Source organism: Barbatula barbatula (genome assembly GCF_947034865.1).
Source record: "Barbatula barbatula genome assembly, chromosome: 8".
Lineage (NCBI taxonomy): Eukaryota > Metazoa > Chordata > Actinopteri > Cypriniformes > Nemacheilidae > Barbatula > Barbatula barbatula.
The window spans coordinates 10,782,750-10,808,671 of record NC_136771.1 but is presented as its reverse complement, the minus strand read 5'-3'; the positions used below and the strand labels follow the sequence as shown (position 1 = coordinate 10,808,671).

The window sequence follows — 25,922 nt, the reverse complement described above, 5'->3', positions numbered from 1 at the left end:
GATGAGTTGCACTCAGTGAGTCACTGGACAAATAATAAATCCTTTTATTTAATCCAATATTCAGCTTGTCATAGAGAGTCACAGGGTAATTTAAGGCGTATGTGAATCAGATACTGCAGTGTTGAATGCATTGTGAAATGCTTTGCTAAGTAATTGTGCAGCAAGCAAACACATGCAATGTCCATGTCCGCTGATGAAATTCAGTCTCAGTGCGAAAACAATGAATAAATGATGCACCACAGCGGAGCGGTTTGCACATATTACAGTCTTGACAACCTGACGTCATAAATGAATGACAATTCCTTTGTTTTATAAACAAAATGTGACCAACCCGCTTTGGACTACAAATACAAGAATTCACCGCTGCACGGCATGTCATTAGGTTGATCGATTGGGAAAATGACCAATCAGCGTTGAAAACAGAAACAGCGTGTCGACGTCAGGTTTAAATTGACCAATCGTAGCAAAAGATTCGGACCAGCGTTGACGAACTACGAAGTGTCTCCCCGTCAGCGATACACCTAATCTCAGCACCAGTTCGCTGTCCACTGACATCGAGAAAGGTAAGCGATCTTCATTGTTTATGGACACATGGTCATTTCAATTTAACGCGGTAATGCAATATATGACATACTTTACCCTCGTACATTTACAATTTAAAACACACGTGGCCTTTTTTATGTATAATACTTTATTGACATTACCGGAACTGTGAACTACTGACATAACAGATTGCAGAAGGGATTCGTATGCATGCTTAACTTTCCTCGTGGGCTGTAACCATGATGTCTATATAATAACCCTGTGTAGAAATAAACGTAATGCAATAGGGCTGCAATTTACACGTAGAACAGTGCTTTGTCTTGTGCATGTTGTGTATCCTAGAGGATTACTGTTCAAATGCATTCAAAGAGAGCCAAGATATGTTGTCCTTAAAACTGTTTGACTACAGTTTGTTTTGCAGATTAGCAACGATCTATTTCTATAACTGGATGAACCTTAACTTTTCTTGATGCTAGATTGAGTCTCATCAGATGTGCTAGAACTCCAGGTGCACTGAGGAAAAACACAAGAGGTTAGATGCTGACAATGGTTATAGCCCTATCACAGCACAGCACAGACAAGCAAAACTAATGAACAGCGGCTGTTTTGTGAGACACTGCCATGATCTTACACAAGCAGTTTAGATAGAGGTCTTAATATGACCCACTTTTGGATCAAATGATGAGACTGGATAGTGCATAGTAAAATGCGTTACCTTTACCTTTATGTCTTTGTATGCGCTGCCAATGCTGAAGTTTTCAAATGTATGTTACAAACAGCAAACATTTCTTTAGTTAGTTGTAAATTGAGAGACTGTTTTGTTTTGTTTGTTTGAGAGAAATGCTTGACACAATCACATTTAGATTCATGAGAGTACTGATACTCTCCCTGGGGAAATGTGTACTCGCTCCCTGAGCTGTTTAAAGGAAAAGATTTACAGATTAAGACATTGACAACATGGTCCATGTAAATTGTTAAGTATGCAAATGTGAAGGAAATCTGGGAAAGATGCTGTTGTACACGGCGGATGACAAAATAGTTTTGTATATACCGGGTAGAGGTCTTTATGAAGAGTAGAAGCTTAGATAAGCAGAATCCGTGATACATCACTGTCACTTATGTCATTGATCCTCTTTAGGCCCCATGTAGAGACTCGCATTTTGTGTCAGTGCTTATTTACTTTTTTTTTTCACTCGAAGCAGTGGCCTAGAAAGCAGATCACATTTTATTCATACCATTTTATACAGTTGACATTATTTGTTGCGAATTTATTTGTATGCCATTGCTTATATATTCTTCAGTCATTCCTCAAAGGCAGCTATTAGATCTGTAGTCCTTTATGGATTGTATCTTTGGACGTTGAACGCATGGACATTAATGTTTTTAATTAAAAAAAAATTTGTGGGCACGTGCATTGATAAATCATAAACCATTTATAATAAACACTGCTCTAATCCATAAAAATAAGATTTTTTATGGTGACTTTAATTTAACAGTAGCATTGTCTGAACAGTTTTCTGACCCATGAGCTCAGAGTACAATATGAAGGAGAAAAATCGATCTAACAGGAAATCGATCTTAAATGTTTCAGATTTATGCTGCTCATAATCCCAGAATTTACTTCTTAATTTTCACTCTTGGTAAAGGTGAATAAATCAGCTGTATTTTGGGTAAAAAGCGCCCACGTTTTCATGTTGGCCCACATTTAAAGATCACTCTCTATTTATATTAACATGCTTTTATATATAAATCCAACTGTTAAGAATCGTTCTATTAGTTTCAAAGGCACATTTTCAATAATAATTTTGTCAAATGATCATACATTATAGAAAAACAAAACATCACATTTTACTTTAGGCAGGCTTTTAGCCTCATTGTGCCCTATTGTACAGCAGCATCCTCTTTTCCTGGATCAAGTCCTTTCATTCTAACAAGTGGATCTGTAGCTGTGGCGACAATCTCTAACCCACAGACCCTATTTTTGGGGACAAGGGTCTTTGTTTTATTATCATACTATGATTGCCTGCACATTCTTGTCTATATACAGCTTTATCAGCTAATGTACAGTGTCTGTGTCAGTCTTGCATTGAAAATGTGTTTACAACACGTGTTTTGTGTGATTTGTTAATGTGCTTACTTAGCTACAGTGTTAGAAAGATCAGGGAAAGCAAACAATCTGAATTCCTCCCAAATTATGCTCCAGCCCTATATTTACAAAATGCTGCCTGAAATATGCAACAAGTGATTTGTTCTGAAGGAGAAAATGCAGTCTGTCTGTTAGTTGTAGTTTTTGCAGATGCCCTGACCTTCCTCTCATTGGACTTATAGACCGATATTAGCATGTAAGTATCCCCTCATTGCTGATGAAAGAAATGTACTTACTGAGCGATCTGAATTATGCAAATGTCATCAGAGATAACCTGGCGCAATTTGTATGGAAATATTTTGTCTGGGTGAGGAACTGCAATGAGGCGATTTAACTAGTAATTTTACTCTCTGTGTTATACAAAATGTTCTTTTTATTATTTAAATCCTCATGTTTAATTCTCATGTTTCAAATGAATATCAAGAATGGATGAATGGGTCATGCATGAATCACAGAAGTTCTGATAAATGAATGACTCATGGGAAGTGTATGAGGCGATGCAGTAATTTGTGTTGTAGGTGGTGGGAATAGATGTGGGTTATATGTAGGTGGGGTGCGTAAGAAAACAATATGAGCAGGTGTAGGATGTTTGATGCTGGATGAAACTTGGGCCCTCTCCAGTTGAGCCCCTTCCACTTCATCACAACCGCCTCTTAGAGTTAAAGTCTTCATCGCCTTGGAAACCGTTTCATGAGTGTCCTCTGTGTATGTGTGTTTTACTCAGGCTACATTTCACTCACGCTCACCCCCACAGTACAGCCGAAGGGGTGGGAGGTGAAGTGGTGCTGATGACATTTGTAACAGGGACAAATTTCTTCTGATCACGATCTTTGTGGTATTTGGCGACCTGATGACAGCCAATAAAAGCTTCCATCTGACTAGATGATTTTCAGCCAATTCTGATCTAGAAATTCAGTACCCCAAACAGAAAAACTTCACCGACTGTCATAATTACAGACATAAAAATTTAATTATCTTTGCATTAAATTACATTTACATATTATCAAGCATTCAGGTACTTCTATTCAAAGCAACTTAAAAATAACATTTAACGTCTAGTACACAGTTTTTTAAATAACAGACTGTATAAAAGTTCACAGTTGATAGTTAGAGACAAACTAACATGGAATATGAAATGCAATATATATAGCAAATTGGAAAGATAATAAAGAGACAGTTTAAGTACTCTACCACTGGCTTGCCATAAAAATACAACTGGTCAAATTTGAAAATGTCATTCAGTCACGAATGTGGGCTTGTGGTGCTGAGAAAAAAACGGACAAAATATTGTTCTTCGCGGATCTGATCCAAACTTTCTACTCTGCAAATGTTAAGGCAATTATCAGGTTTTTTAGGTTAAACTGAAATAGATTGAGAAAACAGTAGCTCAACATTCTCTTTTTATTATAATAAATCATTTATCAGTCGCTATAGTCGCACACAAACATAGTATTTTATCCAGAAAGAAAGAAAGATATAATTATACACATCCAAAGAGTAAAGGTCTTTGCACATATAGTCTGAAATGTTTGTCTGCGTTTTTTCGTATTTGACGCTCCTTTATACGACAACATCATGAGAAGGGAGGATAAACACCTTCGAGAAGGCTATGCAGGGGTGAGGTGTGTGCTGTGTTGGGGAGGGTGGATGGATAAGTGAGGGAGTTTAAATGAAGGGATCTTGCTGTTGCCTGGCTACCGGCGGGAGCTGTTTCGTCTCCAGCCACCTCTCCCACACGCGCAGCCTACACCAGTCAATGAGTGCTCAATGTGTTCTCGCGCTCCCTGTCTTTCTACATGTACATGCGCTTTCACAGAGAAGGGGTCACACGTACGCGGCTACATGCTCTGCTGTTGCAGCAACCTTTCTTATACTCGCTAACGCACAGCACGCACAGCCCCGGTCGGCTTTGCATTCGTGAAGAGAAGAACAGACATGGAAAGCGTATGCTGGTTTAGCAGGTATCACAATGAACCAAAGGTAGGAACTGCGTAGTTGGGATTTACCCCTCTGATTTAACATGTAAGAGAGATGATACATCAATAGACATGGGGATGGTTTCCTTCACTGTCACACAAGACGTGTTCTTAAATCTTGATATCAAATACAGATTGACGCAGCGCAGCGGTGCTGAACAGAACGTGTGAGTCACGATACACGCTTTTAAAAGTTGAAGTGTTTTTAACTTGACACACAATGTCTACTGCAAGACACTGGGAAAAAAGGGCAAGGTGCTTTGCAAAGACATCAGACTTGTTAAATTTTTATATAGAAAAACATTTACAAACGGCATTGATGGACGCAAGAACGAGTCCTGTCTGTGTGAACATTCCCACACCAACGAGCCTGTCTGCATGTGTGATGTTTACATGAAGTTGCTTTTGGATGTACGGCAGTTGGTATTGCATTTGCAGCACAAAGGTCATGGGTTTGAATCCAAAAGAACACATACTGATGTGTATCTTCTTGAATGCACTATAGGTTGCTTTGAATAGAAGAAAGCAACAAATATGAAATGGAATGAATGCTGTAACACCTTTTTTTCTATTTTGTCATCTGAACCCTGAGACTAGTGGACACGGAATAATTTCATTGGTGTCATAATCTTCATTGGCATCACTGACATCACTGTGTCCAGGTAAAGATGTCCCAGGTGAAGCAGGTCGGCCTTTTGGCTGCTGGATGTCAGCCCTGGAACAAAGATGTGTGTGCTGCCAGTGGGGATAGGTTTGCGTATTGTGCCACGCTCGCCATATATGTGTACCAAGTAAGTGCTGTGTGAACGTTCTCCTCTATAACTTTTCGATTGTGTGTCAAATATTTTCAATTTGCACTCATTGAAGCCTCTCCTTGTAGCTTGATCACAGATATAATGAGTTTAAACTGCGAGCGATCATGTCTGAACACAAGAAGACCATCACGGCCATATCGTGGTGTCCACACAATCCTGATGTGTTTGCCAGTGCCAGCGCAGATAATCTGCTAATCATCTGGAATGTGGCTGAACAGAAGTCTGTTGCACGCCTGGATAACACTAAAGGTACTCTGAATAGAATCAGATCTCTGCATCTTTAATAAATGTTGTGTCTAAATAATCACGTGCTAACATGCCACTCAGGTATTCCCGCCTCTCTAAGCTGGTGCTGGAATGCAGGTGACAGTGTAGCGTTCGTATCCCATCGGGGTCCTCTGTACATATGGACCATCTCTGGGCCTGACTCAGGCGTCACAGTGCACAAGGAGGCCCACAGTTTCCTTTCGGACATCTGCTTGTTCCGCTGGCATCCACAGAAGAAGGGAAAAGTGGTGTTTGGACACACTGATGGGAGTCTGTCTATCTTTCAACCAGGTACTGTCACCAATGAGGCAGGTACTGATCAGTGACATTGCCTGCTTTTGTTATTACCTTCATGTTTTAATAATCTCAGGCTCAAAGAATCAAAAGCATGTGCTGCGGCCCGAGTCATTAGAGGGCACAGATGAAGAAGACCCTGTAACAGCTCTAGAGTGGGACCCCCTCAGCACGGACTACCTGTTAGTGGCCAACATGCACAATGGCATCAGACTGCTGGACTCTGAGTCTCTATCCTGCATCACTACATTTAGTTTCCCCAGCGCTGCTGCTTCTGTACAGTGCTTGGCCTGGGTGCCCAGCGCCCCTGGCATGTTTATCACAGGAGGTAAAATTAATACACACAGAGAGAAATCATAGTTTTTGTTTAGTAGGACAGCTTAGGTCTATTATTGGAATATAATCTTTACAATAAAATTTAGAACAGAAGGATTTTGAAATGAGACTTTTAAATGAACATATTCATCAGTAAAAAAAAGATACTTCGTAAAGGTACAGTACATCTGCGGCTTCAGTTATTGTGCTCATAGCCAGCTGAGTAGACTAGTAGAAGGCTTTAAAATGTATAGTATCATTTTTTATTATATATGATTTTTTTGTATTAAACGTTTTTTTCTAGTTAATAATTATGTTAGTCTTTATAAGTCTTTATCACTTGCATCCCACATAGCACAAAGGCAATTTACAACAATAACCCATGATATTTTGTTTTTACTTTTTCAAAACGAAAGACTCTCAAGTTGGCGTGTTGAGAATATGGAACGTATCAAGGGCGACACCTCTGGATAACTTCAAGCTGAAGAAAACCGGCTTCCATGCGCTTCATGTACTAAACTCCCCACCGGCAAAAAAATGTATGTATTTCATGACCACCAATAAACATTTATGTCTGTGTTTTTGTGTACTGTATGTCATCACAATGACTCATTTACCAATTGATTTTGATGTCCTGTTCCTCTTAGCATTTAGCTCCAATTCTCCTTCCAAGAATCACTACACCTCCTCCACCAGTGAGGCTGTGCCTCCACCTACTCTTTCACAAAACCAGGCCTTCTCCCTCCCTCCGGGCCACGCTGTCTGCTGTTTCATGGATGGAGGGGTTGGATTGTATGATATGGGGGCTAAAAAATGGGACTTCCTGCGTGATCTGGTGAGAATACTTTTTTAATGTTATCTTTTGTACGTACATTTTGTGAACAATGAAGGTAACAGACAGAGTTAATGCTAAGCTTTGTTGTTATTTAACAATAGATTGGCTCAAGCACCTATGGCTCATAAAGAATATATTTGTATTAGCCTTCCCACATTATATTAGTCTTCCCATGTTTAAAGAGGTGCTTTGTATAGCACTAGTGCTGGTTTAAAGGTCACCTGTTAGCTTCCCCCAAGAGTGCATGTTGTTCTGTCAGACAAAAAGCTCTTGCTGTTGCCTTGATTGTTATTTGTGAAAATGGAAATGCAATTTAACCTATTCACCTGTGATTAAGTGAGGAATATTTGTAGGACCTTTGGATTCGTAGAAAAGCACAATCGAGGTGGTAATGTGGCCATGGGTGTACAGACCTTAAGAGTGTGTTATTTTTTAAAGTTAACCTTTGGTCAGCAAACCTTTTGGGTCAGCAAACGTTTACGCTTAAACTATGGTTACTACATGAAGAGTGAAAGCATTTTGAGAGAGACAAGTAATAAAATATACAAATAGTAAAGTACATGTCTATTTTAGTACTTTTTATTTCTAAAAAACTTGTGTGGGATAGTGTAGGAATGTGAAAGAGAGAGTCTTGGTTTTGGCTAAACAGTTCCCGTTTAGCTTTTATTCACTCCAATATTTGCTATAATATGATTTAGAAAATAAAACTCAGGAAAATAATTTTGTCAGGAAAGGTCACGTAAAGAATGTTGCAAAGTGACCCAAAGTGAACTGTAATGTGTTTAACAGACTACAAAAGACATATTTCACAGCTATGCAGTTGAAACCAGCATGAAAAGTCTGTCAGCCAATCGAAATCAACCGTGGTGTGGTATATTATCGTACAAAATCGTTCGCATATTCATTGCAGGGTCATGTTGAAACCATCTTTGACTGCAAGTTCAAGCCAGATGACCCAAACCTTCTAGCAACAGCTTCATTTGATGGTACAATAAAGGTGTGGGACATAAACACTTTAACTGCTGTATACACATCACCTGGCAACGAGGGAGTGGTTTATTCACTGTCCTGGGCCCCTGGTAAGAATGATACACAGCAATAGCTCAGAATTCCATGCCATATTACCACTGTAGTAACAAGAAAGATGTATTTTTCACTTTAACCAAAAGGAGACTTGAACTGCATAGCAGGAGCCACGTCCAGGAATGGCGCCTTTATTTGGGATGTAAAGAAGGGTAAAATGATCACAAGATTTAATGAGGCAAGACAACATTCTGGTCTCTCATTTGCATATACAAACACATTTGATACTGTATCAAAATAGAGTATTTGTATCGGTTTTTCAATTTTCATTTACAATCTGACTGGAATTGTGTTGCAGCATGGCAAGAACGGTATTTTTTGTGTCGCTTGGAGCCACAAAGATTCCAAAAGAATAGCCACATGCGGTGGAGATGGATTTTGGTGAGTTTGTTATTTCATTTAAACATCCCTTAAACATCAGACTTTCACAGTCTTACAGTCGTAAATGGAAACTGATTTCAGCATAATTCGAACCATTGATGGGAAAGTCTTGCACAAATACAAACATCCAGCGGCAGTGTTTGGTTGTGACTGGAGTCAAAATAACAAGTATGTCTATTAATCGTAGCGATAAATTCTTTCTATACATCTCAGATAAAATACAATGGATAATCATCTCTTTCTTTCTTACACATATAGAGATATGATTGCCACTGGGTGTGAAGATAAGAATGTCAGAGTCTATTATCTGGCCACCAGCTCAGACCAGCCACTAAAAGTCTTTGCAGGTCACACGGCCAAAGTTTTCCATGTGAGATGGTCGTCCCTCAGAGAGGGCATACTCTGTAGTGGATCAGATGATGGGTAATTACATTCAAATATCCATTCACACATCATCATTTCATTCTTGATCCTTACAACTGGTACAGCAGGTGTTTTTGTGTATATGTTGAACAGAACTGTGAGGATTTGGGACTATACCCAAGACGCCTGCATTAATGTGCTGAGTGGCCACACGGCTCCGGTTCGAGGTCTGATGTGGAACACAGAGGTCCCGTACCTTTTGACGTCAGGGAGCTGGGACTACACCATTCGTGTGTGGGACACCAGAGATGGCACCTGTCTAGACACTGTATATGACCATGGAGCCGATGTCTATGGTAGTGTATAAAATGCATGAAGCTGTCATTTTTGATACAGCAGTTGTTGGATAAATATCTTATAATTATTGGTCCATCATGTAGTGTGGACACGCAGCCTTTTTCATTAATGTAGAACCGTAGGACAAGCACTCATGATTTTGTGTTATTCCAAGGTTTTGGAACATTATTCATGCAGGCTTTTCAAATATATCAAATCCCCAGGTCTGACATGTCACCCCAGTCGTCCGTTCACCATGGCTTCCTGCTCCAGAGACTCAACTGTCAGACTGTGGTCACTCACTCCTCTAATTGCTCCCTTAGTGGTCAACATCCTTTCTGACCGCAGTTGGGATGACATCATTGGCAACACTGGTAAAATAATTTAGTAGAACTTAGTAGAATTCATACTTTCCACTTACAACCTAAATGTTTTTTTTAAATCACTTCATTTTTAAAGCTTGTAAAGACACATTTTGTTTTGGAGTGTAGATCGTGCCATGGTGCCCGGGGCTCCTCCCCTCTTGTGTGGAAAGGTTTCCAGAGATATCAAACAGGAGCTGGATAAACTCTCCAATGATGCTTGCATGAAGAAGCTCAGATGGTTCTCTGAATGTTTTTCTGTAAGTGTCTCTCAATTTACTGAGTAAATCAAAATTTTCATTTCTCTATGAGTTCTGTAAATAGATTTGCTCTCACTTTGTAGCCACCAGGTGGGAGTCATAACCTGTGGGACCTGGTCGCCGTGATCAACGGGCAAGATGATAGTCTCCTCCCACAGAACTATGGGCAGGGCATTATGCATATGAAACACCTGGTCCGCTTTAAAACGGTGAGTGTATTAAAGGAACAGTTCACCCAAAAATGAAAATTCTGTCATCATTTACTCACCCTCGAGTTGTTCCAATAAATAAAACTATGTCACCGGAGGGTGAAGCAACTTCCCCTACAGATTATATCCCATTGTAATAATATGCGCTTTTTCATTTAAAGCTATATCTGCACTGTCTTGTTTTGCAACTTGAATCTATATTTAACATAAAAATAAATATCTCTCTAATATTAATTTAAGTGTTTTGAGTTTATACACCCATAGCTTGCTTGTTATTTAAACGTGATCACGACACTGTATTATAAGAAATTACTTTAAAATGCTGGTACACTGTTAACATAGAGTGTAACTCATTAATATTTGCGTTTAAATAAATATTTTTGATAATGTCAGAAGCACTGGTATTTTCTGAAACAGAAAGTGTGATGCGAGTCTGACGGAAGGGATTGGGTGATGTATTTCCAGCACGACGCACTGCCTTTCCTGTAACATTTATTTAATCGATATAATGCAGAACCAAACCAGACAGACATGAAGAATAAAATGAGACAGAGAACATCATCACTGGGTTTATTGTATGCAGTGCAGTAGTTAAAATCAGCAAGTACCTGCCTCAGGTTGCTGTCCTGTAAACAGTACAAACCTTATATCAGTGGTTCTTAACCTCGTTTAAGGCTTAGATAAAGAAACAGTAGTTCTAGAGCCCCCTTTTCGCTGCGATGTGTTTTTAAATTAAGAACTTAACTTTAAACAATGGGTAATAAAGTATTAAGATCGTTTACGTTATTTATACAAAGACATTTAATCCAGACACCGTTGTTAGACTTGGATACTGCTGTAACCGGCACATCTTTTACCAAGTTACCTAAGTCAACAACCCGGAAGCGTGAAAAAGGACTATTTCTTTGGTGTAATGAACCAAGAGAAAGATTTTTGAAAGAATGCTTGTAACCAAACTGTTCTTGGTCCCCATTGACTGCAATAGTAGGAAAAATAACAATGGTAATTAAAGGTGCCTCAGAACAGTTTGCTTTCACACGTTCTTCCAAATATCTTCTTTTGTGTTCAACAGAACATAGCTTTATTTTCATAAAGCAATTTTTTTAGTTTTCTATTGCTGTAACTCTTTGAATCTTTGGAATCAATTTTGAGTTTTTCACTCTATGTCTCTTCCCTGTAGTCTGAAGCACAAGAGCTAACGATAGTAAAGATGTCAAAGTTTGGAGGTGGTATTGGAGCACCCAGCAAAGAGGAGAGATTAAAGAATGCAGCAGAAATTCATATAAGATTGGGTCAAATCCAGAGATACTGCGAGCTTATGGTGGAACTGGGAGAGGTAAAATCTAAAACTTTATTTGTTTGTTATTTTATTAATATCCACAGTCAAATATTTGGACTTTTGGAATTGGACGATTTTACATATTTGTGGTTGTGCTTTAGTGGGAAAAGGCTCTTTCTGTGGCTCCTGGCGTATCCATGAAATACTGGAAAAAGCTCATGCAAAGGTATTTCATAAAATCCTCTGTAATTCAGATGAATTCTTATGTGTGACTCACCTAGGTTAATTTCTCATTTACTCATTCCTTTGCAGGAGAGCAGACCAGCTCATGCAGGAAGGCAATGATGACGTCATCCCATACTGCATCGCCACTGGCGAGGTGAAAAAACTGGTGAATTTCTTCACATCTAGAGGTCAACTGAAAGAAGCAGTTCTTGTGGCTCAGGTATGAGACACCATGTTCTTTGTACCCATTTTAGGATCTTTGAGCAGAGTCTAATGTGATGTAGGGTGTTTCTAACATGCTTTTTTCAATCAGGGTGCTTGTGAGGGTAACATCCACGGACCTCAGAATGCTTCAACAAATCATGCTGCGAACTCAGACAATGACAACATAGAGAAATTCTGCGGGTAAAAAATGCAAAGTTATCCATGCAATTTTGGACATACAGTATACAATCTGTTTACACTACTTTCTTTTCTTTTTTTTGTGAGCAGCCTGTTGCATCAAGTTTGTAAAGAGCTGGCAGAGTGGTATTTCCAAGATGGCCGCGCTGTGTTGGCAGCCTGCTGTCACCTGGCTGTAGACAACTCTGAAGTATGTATATTTTAGTCTATAATTTAGTTATACAACTTTAAATAATAAGTGATTATGCAATAATTTTAATGTTTCTAAAGGTAAAGTTCAGTGATTTAATACTTAATTATCATGAAAGCATAATATCAAAAGTGTTTTAATGCGAAAAATCTTAATGGTGTTAAAATAAGAGTGTGACCTGAAAGAATGATTTTGACCTAAAAACGTTAACAGGGTAAACATGTAATGTGATTGTTTAAAAAAAGGTTAATTCCAGTTTTGTATCGTACTTGTGTCAGCTGGCGATGGCCTCTCTGATCAGAGGCAATGAGTTGGAACTAGCAGTGTGCGTGGGCACAGTCCTGGGAGAATCGGCCAGTAAAGCCACCCACTACGTTCTTGAGCTCCTGGCCAGGAAATACATGACCACTGCCACGTGGTGAGCATAAAATCTGACTGATCAGATCAGTGCAGCCTTTTTGATGTTACCACTTCTCAAAAGTGGGATCTAAACCAGATATGAATATGACACATCAAGTCACATTTTATTTTAAAAATAGCTTGCACACTTCTCTAAATAAAACCCACTTCTTATGATTAAAATGATCCTTATCATGCTAATCATCATCTGTTACATTTGTCATTTTCCACCTCTCTTAAGCTTTCCATCTGTGGCATGCAGGTATTTTTCTGCCTTCCTTGAACATCATTCATAACGTTTTGTTTTCTCGACAAAAATCGGTTTATACCCAATGGGGCCAGATTTACGAAACATTGTTAGGAAGTCAATTCTTTAATTAATTTAAGAAAATGTTAGGAAATGAAAAACTTCTTGAAAGGATAGTTCACCCAAAAATAACCAAACAGATCTCACTCCCATTTACTGCCATAGTAGTAAAAATAAGTACTATGGGAGTCAATGGGTGATAAAATTTGTTTGGTTACTGAGATTCTTCAAAGTATCTTCCTTTGTGTTTAGCAGAAGAAAGAAATGTATACAGGTTTGGAACAATCTCAGTGTGAGTCAATGATCACAGAATTGTCCTTTTTGAGTGAACTATCTCTAAGTCGGTTCTTACATTTTTAGTTCAAGATTGATATACAAAGCATACGTCATTTTTATTCTTATGAAGATTTTCTTAAGAAAATATTTGAGAATTATTAAGAAGGAAAATTCTTACGAACTTCCTATAATTGATCTGAAGAACAATCGTGGATTATGTCTTAAGAACAATTTCCTGAATCTGACCCCAGATGCATGCATTCATTTAGTCGACTTTAACCATTGTTCAACTAACCTAATTTCCTATTAAAAAATATAAATGTATTACATATCCAAATCACTACTGACATGTGCATGCTCATGCTGTCACATCAATTTCTGTTAGTTGTCTACTATTGCTCTACATTCTTCAGTTCATAGTGCATTTGGTGTTGTACTCTCTAGGGATCTTGCTGCCAGATTACTTCAGATGATCCCTGATAATGAGATCCTGTTAGCCAAATTATGTGCCTTCTACCCTGGCAGCTCAGCTGAAATCAACGACTTGCATGAAAAGGTAATGACCTAATACGTTCATGTGCCGCACAGTAAAAGCTTTTGCAACACTTTCATACTTTCCGATATTTGCTTGAAATTACATTTTAACTGTCTTTATACAATCTATATCAAAACAGTGGTAATGGAATCATGAAACAATAATCAAATTATAATTATTAATTAAACACTACATCCTCAATATCCGTGCCATTAAACCCGTCCTCCAAGATGGTGCATTTGTTTTCAACAGTCATTTTTGTTGTTTATTTTCTTTCAGTGTGGTCTACCAACTTTGGAAGAATGTAAAGAGCTTGCTGAGAATGCACATGCTGAAGGGGAAATCTTTCAAGCAGTGAAGTATTACCTCTTGAGTCCAGAACCAGAAAAGGCTCTTCCCATTGGGATCTCAAATGTCAAAGGTGTGTGTCAGAGAGACAGGGAAAATGTCTGAAAGTCTCTAAATCATTAAATATCTCAACGCAAAGCACCACAAAGCATACATTTGTCCCAACCTAGTCCAGAATTCTGCATTGTTTAATGAAGAAGGCACCAGTACTGTAACTTCGGTGCTGGACAACTATTATTTAACCACCGTTATTTTTATCAATTTAGCTATTGCATACATATATATTTGGTGCATAAAATATTATTTAACAACTCTGAACTCACAAAACTTTTTGTTCTCTTGTTTGATTGAACTCTGTATCCCCTCACAGAGCAGCTGAGCGCTCCTGACTGGGCTGTGGACCCTGTATACCACATCCTAGACCTGCTGAGCTATATCAGAACAGATTGTCTTATTCTCTCAAAGTGTAGTGAGTAAGTCAATGACCTTACCTTAAAAACTGCTGTCACCAGTGTCATTTAACTTTAGGTTCTGTGATCTCACTTTCTCTCTCTCTCTCTCTCTCTCTCTCTCTCTCTCTCTCTCTCTCTCTCTCTCCCTGTCTCTCTCTCTCTCTCTCTCTCTCTCTCTCCCTGTCTCTCTCTCTCTCTCTCTCGCTCTCTCTCTCTCTCTCTCTCTCTCTCTCTCTCTCTCTCTCTCTCTCTCTGTGTCTTTGGCTAGAGAGCGGAATGAGTTGCTCATTCTCTGTGGGTATATTGGTGCACTGTTAGCCATTGGGAGACAGTATTCAAGTATAGTGCCAGCGATGTATGAATACACAAGGTAAGTTGTGGAAAACAATAATAATACGTTTGAAGAATCCACATAAAATCTCAAAGTTAAATATCAGTTACACAGTTTAACACACACTATTATTATTTTGATGTACTTTTTTTGCAGAACACAAAAGACAATATTTTGAGGAATGTTGAAAACCAAACATTAGTCTCCATTGACTTCCATTGTATGGACACAAAAAACACTTTCTCAACATTTATCAAAATATCTTTTTTTAATGACATTGATTCATTTTATTAGGTAAACTGTTTAAGTCACAGTGGCAATTGACTGGGCAATGGACTTAATACTTTTTAATAAGGTGTATTTTCTATTAATTTGATTATTTTCGTTTCTAGGTTTCATAATCTGTATACATTATATTCATACAAAAGCCACTTTTGGTTTTTCAGGATTAGTTTTGAACTTTGATATAAAGCAATCCAACATTTATATAGTTGTGTAAGGTGACAAAATGTGCTCTGTCTCTCTCCTAGTCAGCTGCTGAAGAGGCGGGAGGTGGCTGTGCCTTTACAGATAGAGCAGTTGTCCGGAGAGCTGGAAGCCTGGAGAGTGTGCACTCAATCTTTTAAGTGTGTACAGCAATACAGGACTTGTTCATGTTACACAACATGTCTGTTACAAAACCTGCCAGCCTAGACAGCATTTTAAGACATCAAATACTATACTAGACAGCACAATAATGCTGTATTGCAAACAAACATTTAATCTAACTAGACTGTATTTTGCTGCATTTTAAGATTGCAATTTCTTAAAATGCTAACAGTAGTTACCACAGTTGTGTGAAGACTCTTGTGCTTTTTACATGACTATTTGTATAGTGTAGGGCCATTCAAGGTCTTTTCATTTTGTCCTGGCCTTATCCAGACATTGAATAAAATGAAGAAACCAGGTTAACAATTTCCTTATACATAACTGCACGCACAATATGTGCCAAAATGAAACATAAAATCAAATAATTTTATTTCCATTTTACACTGGCAGTGCGCTGTCCCTGTCTAACTGAAACAAAATGCAATTGAGGATTTTACATTTCCTTTTCACTAGAACGCCGAGGCATGACTGCCATTATAAAAAAGGCAAAATTGAAAAAGAAACAATGCTCACGCAATAATACTGACACAATTTAAATTATAATGAAAAGTTTTCATTATAAAAAGTTAATCAATCTTCGTTTTCATTTTCAAAGGCATAACAATTACATGTTAATCAGTGGGTGTGGATGAGCATCTGCATTACTGGGAACGCCCCAATAAATTGTCATATTCATCGATGCCGTGGGGGTAAACAAGCCATTCGAATGAACTCGTGTAGACGGGGTTAGGCGCTTGGTCTTAGCTCTTTGTAATGATTACGGCTGACTTGTGCTCACTGCAAAACCGAAAAGTTGCTGTGTGCTGTTCTGCATCTCTGATAAGTTAACAGACATCTGAACATACGAACATACTAAAGCAATCAAGTGTCCTTTATCTATAGCGTCCCGACTCCCCCGCTGGCCTGTGCTCAAGCTGAACATTACCATCCACACCCGAGCACGCATTCATCATTACGATGTGACTGCTTTAAAGTAAACATAAACTAAATGAACTTTCTCAGCACAATGGAATTCATCGTAATGATCGGTTTTTGATCGAGGTTTATAAGACCATAAATAAGACAAATCTGCTTACGATATCATAGCCATACGAGAGCGATATGAGAGGAAATGGCTCAGCATGCTTTTAAATCAGCCGATTATTATATGGTTAGTTCTGGGCGCGGTGACACAAGCCTGCACGTAATAGCGCTGTGCGTATTAGATGTTTTTTTACGATGACAGCTGAATTTCAGGGAGGAATTTATAGAGGCGCATCATTTACAACATTCATTCATAACATAATGCAGCGTTTTTCTTTTGATAATGTCTGTCTTTGAAGGAATTTCACTAGGTTTCAGATCCAACAAATAAACTTGTTAACTCACTTCTTTTTATTATTTTCTTTCATGCACACCTGTGAAACATGAACACAGAGCTCCAGATGAAAGCTCGTACGCCTCACCATCTGAGGCCCAGAAGCTGGAGTACAGCCAGCTGTTGAGTCGGATGAGAGAGGAGCCCATCAAGGGTCTAGAGGGTCCCGACTATGTCACTGGCTCTAACTTGCCTAGCCACTCTGATGTCCAGATTTCCTGCTTCACTGGCCTCCGGATACAGGTGCGTCTCTCTTTGTTTCTCTTGCGTCTTAGCACTCTAAATTAAATGTTGTTTAACTCATCTTTTTATTTTCGTTTGGACCGCCAGGGTCCTGTGTTCTTCCTGGAGGATGGCAAATCTGCCATTTCTCTAAACGATGCCCTGATGTGGGCGAAGGTGAACCCTTTCTCTCCACTGGGGACAGGTATACGCCTAAACCCCTTCTGAGCAGAAATGAATGTGAACAGTATTCCCTCTGGTCCGGATCTGGAAATTTAGCATCTGGTAGCAGAACAACATTCTCATTGTCTAACAGAAGCTTGTTGTGGTGGAACAACAGAAGTTCGTAAATTGTTGGAAGCAACATTTTTAAGGTTTGATCCATGAGGCCATGATCCTTCACCTCAGTGTAATTCATGATGTGCTTTTTACTGTGAGACTTGCAGAGCATACGCAAAAAATCTGATTAACCATGTGTATCGCCATTTGGAACATCTAATAACATTTTAGGTAAAAAGCGAGACTGCTGTGATGAATAGTATGAAGCAGAACGAATAAGGATGCATATTTTATGGTTAGGTATTAAGGTTGCAGTCAATATAATAATGTTAAAACAATCATGTTTTTATTACAAGACTTGAGTACAGGGTATTCATCTGTACATTTCTGTTTGTTCTTTTATGTACTTATTCATTTATTTACATATTTGTTTGACGTCATAAGAGATGATGAGTTAAGTTTGCAGCACTGACAATGAACAATTAGGACATCATTTCTGTTGCTTGTTATGTAATGAATGTACTTATTGACTATTGAGAATATGTTACTTAATAAGAACCAAACACAAGTACTGACAGCCTAAACATTGTTGATTTAAAAGCAAATTGTAATAATCACAATTTATGTTACAGGGTAGTTTTAAGCTATGCTTTTTCGTCCAATATGTGTGTCGAGATGAACTTAGGCAATACATTTGTGAAAAACGCACATACTGTATGGAATGAGGGACATTTTACTGCTAGAAAGCCTGTATAACAGTAGTACATTAGTACTAATATCAGTTATTCAGACTGGTACAATTTAAAATAGCTAGAATTGTCATACTTAGATGAGAATATAAAAGGGTTTGGAGAAATAATTGTATGGACATTTGCTAAGAAATCCACATACAGAGACTATTTTCATCAGATTGCACTGTGAAATGTATTTATTTGTATATATTTTGTTGTAGAGTTTAAACATCAAGCTGAAATGTGTGTACATAACATTATTCAGATGATCACTGTCTATACACAAAAGAGAAAATGTCTTATATTTATTCTAGTGTTGAATCAGACATCAGATTGAGACAGGATCCTTCCAAAATCTGCCGACTCTGCATGCAACAAGTGCCCAGCTGTCTCATCTGCTACCTATTTCTTTAGAATAATAGTCTATCATAAAAGTAAAAGATTAGATTTGTAAGAATAGGCAAAACTGTCAAATAGATTTTTTGTGATAACGACTAATAAAATCAATGTACAGTTAGATTAGATTTTTGCTCATGAGTATATTGCACACCACTGCTTGTTCAAATAATTATACACAACATTATTCAAATATTTATAAATGTTTGGTGTTCCCCTTAAGAAGAAAAAACAAAGCAAAGCCATCAAGTTTTTAATATTTGCATTTATTTGTTATGTTTCTTACCATGATGTGTTTTGGCAAAAATGTTTAGTGACAATCTTATCCAGACAATTCTTTGTTATAGTGTTATAGGATCAATATGATACTGTAAAAACCACAACAGCATAATTTTTGTGCTTTCTGCTGTAATTTTTTCCTTGTTAAAGATTAGAATGATTAAAAATATATAATTTGCCTTATTGCTTGCATTGCACATCAAGGCATGACAGTAGCAATTCAATTTCCTGGTAAAATGGTATCATAGTAGACAAAGACATGCACATTGATGCACATATTGAAAATATTTCATTAACCAAAATAGAACTAATGTTTATCAGTTGCACAAAAATATATCAGTGCTTTTTAAACTTAACTGAGCTTAAATAAATGGCAAGTTGTGTGACCTATCATTGACATATATTAATGAACTTAATAAAAGAAAATAGAGAGAAATAGTGGGATAGTTTTGTGGTGAGGTAGAGGTCTATCTGTACTGAAGGAAACTCTTCAGAAGATTCGGAAGTTTGAGATGAGGGATCAGGTGCAGTCTGGATCGGCCCATGTAGTTTCGAATGCTTAGTCTACACAACTGACACAGAGACCTCGGTGTGGCTGTCCAGGAAAGAATCAGCATTATTCCACATAGATACACATCCTTAAAGCCATGCATTCAAATGACAGGAAATATTAGGGATTGTCAAGGGGATTGTCATGCAAAATAGGTGCCATGCCCCTGTTCTTTAGGGGCAGCAGTGGTGGTCATGGACAAAACATGACCAAAAAGTCACAATATAAATCAACATAGTATTTAAACTAACTATATTATGTTAAATAAGTATACTGTATATGATTATGGTATATAAGGACGTATTGTGACAGTTAAAATTGTGTTCAGAGTTCACATTTTTATAATGATTATTTCCATGTTCGTATTAATCCAATATCTAAATGTTGATTATGAAATGTAGAAGAAACAAACATAAAATATAATACCACAAGAGTAAAATAAATGTAAGCATTACCCTCATGAAGCAGAAACATGCTCTCTGCTGTACTGCTGGGTGGCGCTGTCTCCACTGGCCTCTGTAGCTCCACGTTGCGAGCGCTGATGTTAGCTCCAAAGTCTAGTAGCAGTCTTATGATTTCCGGGCAGTCCTTCTGTGCTGCGGCGTGAAGGGGTGTGTCCAAAAAACGTCCCTTCTGTACATTGGCACCTAAGATAAACATCCTTTTGTGGGTAAAAACACAAGACCATGGTGCCAGCAACACCAAGTGCTCATGGTTTGCAATTTGGTATGATAACCTTTTTAACTACACTTACCAAAGAAAAATATTTCACTGTACTTGTACACACGTACCTCCGTCCAGAAGTTTCTGTGTACACTGGAGTTCCCGGGAGATACAGGCAATGTAGAGCGGCGTTCCTAAATGAGGGATGTCATAATCTACATCCGCTCCCCATGAGATGAGAGCCTCCACACATGCTGCCCTGCCTGAGAAACAACTTGTAGGTTTGTAAATTAATGCTTATAATCTGATAAATATTGAGTTATTTTGTAGTTAGCAGAATCCCTTACCTTTGCTGGAGGCCTCATGAATAGGTGAAGGTCGGTATTCTTCCGCTTGTGGTTTTGCTCCATGTTCCAATAGTACTTCAGTGCAAGTGACACTTCCTACAGAGCAGGCGTTGAACAGCGGGGTCACGCCATCAATGGTGGTGGCATTTATCTACCACACACAACACTGTCAACCGATCGATCTGTGCAAAAGTCTACAAATGACCATCATTGTGACCATTTCTATACTAACCTTAGCATCAACCAACTGAGACAGCATTTTTCTTGTACTATAAATGGAATGAATCTGTTGTTGAATGCACACTTGACTCCCCTGAATATCTCTTGTGTGTACAGAATAATATTAAATAATTATAGGAAGAGCAACAACTATATTTAGCTTCACAATTGTGTAAAATGAACTTCCTTTTCCTAGTGGGGATGTGAAATAGCTGTCAGCTGAGTCATGTGCTTTTTCATGGAAGTGTCATAGAAATGTTCTGAATCATGCTGTTGACAAACACAATGACATCGCAGGGTACAGCGTGTTCCTGACTGAGGAAGATCTACAATAAACCCATTAAACTGTGGCTTGATCATAGTTGTTTCTTAAGATGAATTTAACCCAATAGCTTTCAATATAAATTAGTCCTACAAGCCAGTATAGCTTTTGCTTCAAATAATTATATTAAAAATAATATTTCACATAACCTTAGTTATTAACTCACATTGGCACCGGCCTCTATGAGAGCCCTGGCACACGCTACATGATCTCCGAGACAAGCTTCGTGCAGTGGAGTCACATGATCAATGGTGATGATATTTGCATTGTAACCCTGGGAAAGAGAATAAGGAATATATATACCGCAAAATGTAATTCACGTGATCAGATTTATGATATTATAAAACATATTGATGATGAAGTATTATGTGTGTAAACCTGTGAGAGAAGGGTCTTAAGTGCCAGTAGTCGACCCTGACACGCAGCTTCGTGGAGTGGGGATCGATCCGCCCATGAACCTATGACACACACGTAGAAATATACCGAATCGGGTTTTCATCTCAGATGTACAAACCAAACACAAGTTGAATTATCAAACAATACATTAAAAACTAAACATCATTTGCTGAATTAGCCGATTAGTTTTTTGAGCTCTGGCCTGATTCAAGAGCCTGGAATATAACCACTCAATCTGGTTTGATATTTGGAGCACATTTTAAAGTGAGAGTGGTGTGTGCAGGTGATTTTGACAAAGCCATTTACAGCTGTTGAGAGAAGAGCTTGTAAGTGGAAATAGTAAGCCATTATCTGCTACTGTGAGAGTGGATCAGCTCTCTATAACACAATAAAGGTCGATTTAATTCAACAGTTTAGCTGTTTGAATATGTTCTCATGTCCTGTTGCAATAAAGAAAATTATTACATTGAAAAAATAATTAAATTGAACTTGGCTGAATTTTATTAGAAGAACATGAACAAACTATTTTATATACATGACACTTGAAGGTCTTATGTAATGCATGACCCGGGACGACATTCTCTGTTGTTCCTTTGACAACTGCCACTGACAACCAGCATTTTCAGGCTACTGGTCAACACAGGTTGTTTTTATCTCCCCAGGTTTTTGTTGATCAGCTGCCATTTTTTAAAGACTTAAAAAGGGCTTTTTACGTTTAAATATAGTACAGTAGGAGAAAGGACAGACTCAAACTCGGGTCGCCTAAAGTAAAACTGTGGCACATATGCCGGAGCACTGTCCACAAGGCCATTGGCTCAGATATCAAATGTAATTTTTAATGTAAGATTGCCATTACAATATGACTACACTGACTCTAAAGAAAAGATTCTGTGTCAGGCATAACAGTGACTATAAATTTGTAGGAGTGGCACACTTTACATTTTGCTATCTGGCCTGTGGTCATTGGGCTAGTTATGCAGATCTGGCAACCCTGCACCTGCCACAAATGGAATTTCAGTAAGGACTACGTTTGTCAAATGGAGGTTAAACTCCCCCGCCAAAATACAGAAGGATTAGTATTTCAAATCTGAATGAATGGATTGGTTCTCTCATCAGAAACCGCTACTGTAATAGTCAGGATGGAAGCGATTTTTTCCCAAAGAACCTTAAGCTAGCAACAATAACGCTTACATTACAGAAACAATTGCATCAACACAGGCTGACCACACCGGCAAAAACAAATCTACCAACAACCTTCAGCCATCCTCTATTGCCGCGCACAAAGGCAACAGAATCCGTATTGTTTAATTTCGAATTGATGTCTAAACAGTGCACACACAAGGGGATCCCTGGGTGTCAGCAGTTCCTAACCTCCGATATGTAGACCTATATATAGCATGAACTTAATCTAGCCACAACGTCATATGACAACAGCCTTCTGCAACTGTAGATCCTCACACAAAACAAGGCCTGAGAGTAGGAGGTTACGCTCTATACGTACCCATGTCTCCGTCGCCCCATGGCACATCTAGCCACTCATACAAATATGCCATTGCCTGTGAATGAGAGGACGTCGGTCATCATGGGAAGGACTAGCAGACCCCTTTACGTTGTAGCTTAGTTAAGCGAGGGAGATGGGTCAAGATTCCAGTTTGACATGTTGATTTTTAGGTCACTGCTGTGCTTCAGTCACTTCACTACATTATTTCATGTTACTAGAGTTTACAGTGGAGCCCAGGCGTCTGAGACCAGTAGTTGCTACTATTTGCCTCTATTTTGCATTATTCTAATGAAATATAAGTCAAATAAATATAACTAAATACATTAAACAAAACCTGTAATTTAAAATGTCTCCTCTTTTGTGTTAATGGCAACATTATAATGGATGGTTTTATGTCCGGGTTTAAAACTGATTTTAAATCAAAGAGTGGCCGTTTTATTTCAGAGTTGTATGATTTAAAATGAGTATGTCACATATGTAATCCTGTTTTTTGCTTTATGGCTGCCATGTACAGTATATATGGCGGTGACTGCTTAACAGCAAATCTGAGAGTGTACTTATGAATATTGCAGATCGTGTTCTGTTCGTGCGACTGCAGCTGGGCTCTGTGGATACTAGAACCTACTCTTGATAAGAAGAAACGTCTTATTTAACTAGTCTGTGGGGAATTGTAATAACATAAGGAACAATAAAATGTAATACTATCACTGGATGCCTTAAGCTTTTCTGAAAATTACATATGTACATGATAGGCCAAAGGACAATGTCTACAGCATGCGGTTTTATGAGTGAACACATATGTGGAACACTGTGTTCTCTCGTGGCCTTGCTTAGTGGGAAAATACAGCATCAGACAATACACACAGTGCAACAGCGCCTGCTGTTGTTTATATGCTATGATCGCAGTACTACGACTGTTGCGTAAGCCAATGTGTGATTGAGGTTTTAATACTGTTTTTCATGATGTTTTATTAACATATGGAAATGAAATATTAAAAGATAACAATGTGAATGGCTGAGTGTCGATTGTTGACATATGAAATATCGTATGTAATTTTCTCTTATCAAACTATTTCTGTCATATGTATGTTACAGTGTAATTATACATTTAAGTACTGAGTAATAATAATTAACTCCTTACTATACTCACTGTAGGGTATTAGTTACATATAATTATGCAACATTTATAGTACAAACTATATTAAATACACGGACGCTGTAAAATAAAGCGTAACTTACCCAAGTATATTATAGCCCAATGTAGGCTCATATACGTATTTTCCACATTATCCGATTTATTAATAAAAATATTCATAGTACCGACCATGTAGTACTTAATACAGAAAATTTCATTTAATGTGGTAATACAAATATGGATACTCAGATTTTTCATTTGATATTAACATGATGCCATTTTTGATGGAAGGTCCGCACCTAAGCAACGCTATACTATAATATAAAGGCACGTGTACGCGTTTTGCTAACTCACCTTGACTGGTCAAAATACCCCAGCGCGATTTCTTTTTTGGGGAAAAATCGTCGATGTCCTCTCTCTTTCTTTTCTTTGGAGTATTATCTGAGTACTCGGGGTCCCTGCGGGGAACTTCAGGCATGTTTGCGTGAGCTACAGTGCCGTCATGAGTCCTCTTTGTACAGGGAGCTAGTGCCTCTCTCTGATTGGCTGTTCGGCTTGTTGTTTTTGCACCGGAGTCGTGTTGGTGTCAAGAAAATCCTTATTTCCAACTATGGCGAAGTCTTAACTCATAAATATTAAAAGCGGTTAGACACCGCCTTCGCCATTAGATTTGTTTTTTGTCTGCAGAGTGGCGTCAAATCAGCGTGCGTACTTTGTGCACTTCGCGTAACGTAATTCATATTCATGACGAGGTAATCCTTCGCCGTAGTGCGTTTTCCTCCACTCGCGCGCGCATAAATCAGCACTGACTATAGTATTTATATCTCGGGTTAAAATTAGAACGGTGCCACTGTTATACGAAGCAAGTGGCTAGTTCATCATATTTGATGAAAAGATTCATCATATTTATTCCTTTTACATTTATTTTAATAGTGTTTTATTTACTTTCAAATGTATGACTTTTTAATAAAAAATGTTTTCAAATGCGTTATTTGAGCACGATATTGCTGCGTTGTTAAGAGTTACCTCATGTTTTGGTCATTCTGAGCTTAGTCTGACAATCAAAACATTGCATATGGTCTGTTGTTGATAAAAGGCTACTGGGACACATTTAGACAAACAATGGGTCAATGGATAATGGTAGTTTGCCGTTAGAAAGTGTTTTAGATAGTAATATAAAATGCATTGTGCTAGTGAATATATAGCTGCCTATGATATGGTATTGCATGCACTTTAAGCTTAATCGAATTTAAATCAGTTTAAAGCCAAAATAATGCACCTCTTTGGATGTGAAGTGCCTGGAGTATGATTGCTCCAAACATTTCATTATAAAATAAGGCTATTGTTCTTTCAACATGCATCTTTTGCATAATATCCAAATGTAATAAACATAAACTGCTGGGAAACTCTGTGATAAGAATACTCAATGACCCAGTTTTGTTGGTGTTTAAAACTGGGCCACGCAAAAGAACTGTACTCTGTCACCTCCCAACAACTTGTGCCAGTTTAGTTTACAAACATTGTACACAGACGTGATTACAATGGCAAAACTCAACCCACGTGCAATATATAGTCATGTATCCCATGCATGTACAGTATGCCAACTTACTGCGCCCTTGTCCAAAATCGTAGAACTCTGCTGCAATCCGGGCCGCCTCCTTACGGTTTCCTTTAACCGCGTAGAAGTGGGTCAGTATGTTTAAGCTGATCTTGACAAAGAGCTTGAAGAAAAAGAGAACGAAAATTGAGAGATAGACGTTAGGAAAATGCGAGCCGAAAGGCCTCTCCTCCACAATCTCAGTCATTGCTGCTGCTCAGTGACTGAATGTTATGGAACGAGATCCAGGGATGTTTTGATGGGGATCATATGCCAGGCTGGCCCATTTATTCCCTAAGGCAGCTGGACCCAGAGTAGGTATTAGATTAGGCAGCTGTACTTTCAGCAAGT

At 38.3% G+C, this 25,922-nt stretch overlaps 2 protein-coding genes across 4 annotated transcripts; one reads left to right on the top strand and one right to left on the bottom strand.

The window, feature by feature from the left end:
• Positions 1-523: 523 nt before the first annotated feature.
• On the top strand, positions 524-19,020 carry wdr17 (WD repeat domain 17). The gene is made up of 29 exons (XM_079462689.1): positions 524-563; positions 5,328-5,456; positions 5,546-5,729; positions 5,808-6,038; positions 6,118-6,369; positions 6,773-6,895; positions 7,004-7,191; positions 8,102-8,270; positions 8,361-8,452; positions 8,573-8,655; positions 8,737-8,823; positions 8,914-9,078; positions 9,172-9,374; positions 9,579-9,728; positions 9,846-9,976; positions 10,060-10,185; positions 11,366-11,521; positions 11,626-11,690; positions 11,777-11,909; positions 12,003-12,094; positions 12,182-12,281; positions 12,560-12,699; positions 13,684-13,819; positions 14,078-14,219; positions 14,517-14,619; positions 14,867-14,968; positions 15,460-15,555; positions 16,994-17,177; positions 17,265-19,020. The coding sequence occupies exons 2-29, from the start codon at positions 5,334-5,336 to the stop codon at positions 17,382-17,384; spliced, it is 3,876 nt and encodes a 1,291-aa protein (XP_079318815.1). The 5' UTR covers positions 524-563; positions 5,328-5,333; the 3' UTR covers positions 17,385-19,020.
• On the bottom strand, positions 18,339-25,922 carry asb5b (ankyrin repeat and SOCS box containing 5b). Of its 3 annotated transcripts, none has more exons than XM_079462691.1 (7): positions 24,329-24,659; positions 21,321-21,400; positions 21,109-21,216; positions 20,402-20,552; positions 20,183-20,317; positions 19,847-20,038; positions 18,339-19,436 (listed from the first exon to the last, which is right to left on the bottom strand). In XM_079462691.1, exons 1-7 carry the CDS (start codon positions 24,450-24,452, stop codon positions 19,309-19,311), a joined length of 918 nt encoding a protein of 305 aa, XP_079318817.1. In that variant the 5' UTR covers positions 24,453-24,659; the 3' UTR covers positions 18,339-19,308. The 3 variants fall into 3 exon arrangements, with proteins under 3 accessions (XP_079318817.1, XP_079318816.1, XP_079318818.1); XM_079462690.1 differs by lacking the exon at positions 24,329-24,659 and adding an exon at positions 25,584-25,922 and having other exon boundaries at positions 18,809-19,436; XM_079462692.1 differs by lacking the exon at positions 24,329-24,659 and adding an exon at positions 22,840-23,035 and having other exon boundaries at positions 18,809-19,436.

What these genes read in the sequence shown, in the direction of transcription:
- wdr17 (XM_079462689.1), top strand. Translation starts at nt 5,334, where the DNA reads ATGTCCCAGGTGAAGCAGGTCGGCCTTTTGGCTGCTGGATGTCAGCCC. An exon ending in ACGCCTGGATAACACTAAAG is followed by an intron (nt 5,730 to 5,807) that starts GTACTCTGAATA and finishes CATGCCACTCAG; the next exon opens with GTATTCCCGCCTCTCTAAGC. An exon ending in CTCCCCACCGGCAAAAAAAT is followed by an intron (nt 6,896 to 7,003) that starts GTATGTATTTCA and finishes TGTTCCTCTTAG; the next exon opens with CATTTAGCTCCAATTCTCCT.
- asb5b (XM_079462690.1), bottom strand. Translation starts at nt 25,779, where the DNA reads ATGACTGAGATTGTGGAGGAGAGGCCTTTCGGCTCGCATTTTCCTAAC. An exon ending in TTAAGACCCTTCTCTCACAG is followed by an intron (nt 21,217 to 21,320) that starts GTTTACACACAT and finishes TCTCTTTCCCAG; the next exon opens with GGTTACAATGCAAATATCAT. An exon ending in CATGTTTCTGCTTCATGAGG is followed by an intron (nt 19,437 to 19,846) that starts GTAATGCTTACA and finishes TTTCCTGGACAG; the next exon opens with CCACACCGAGGTCTCTGTGT.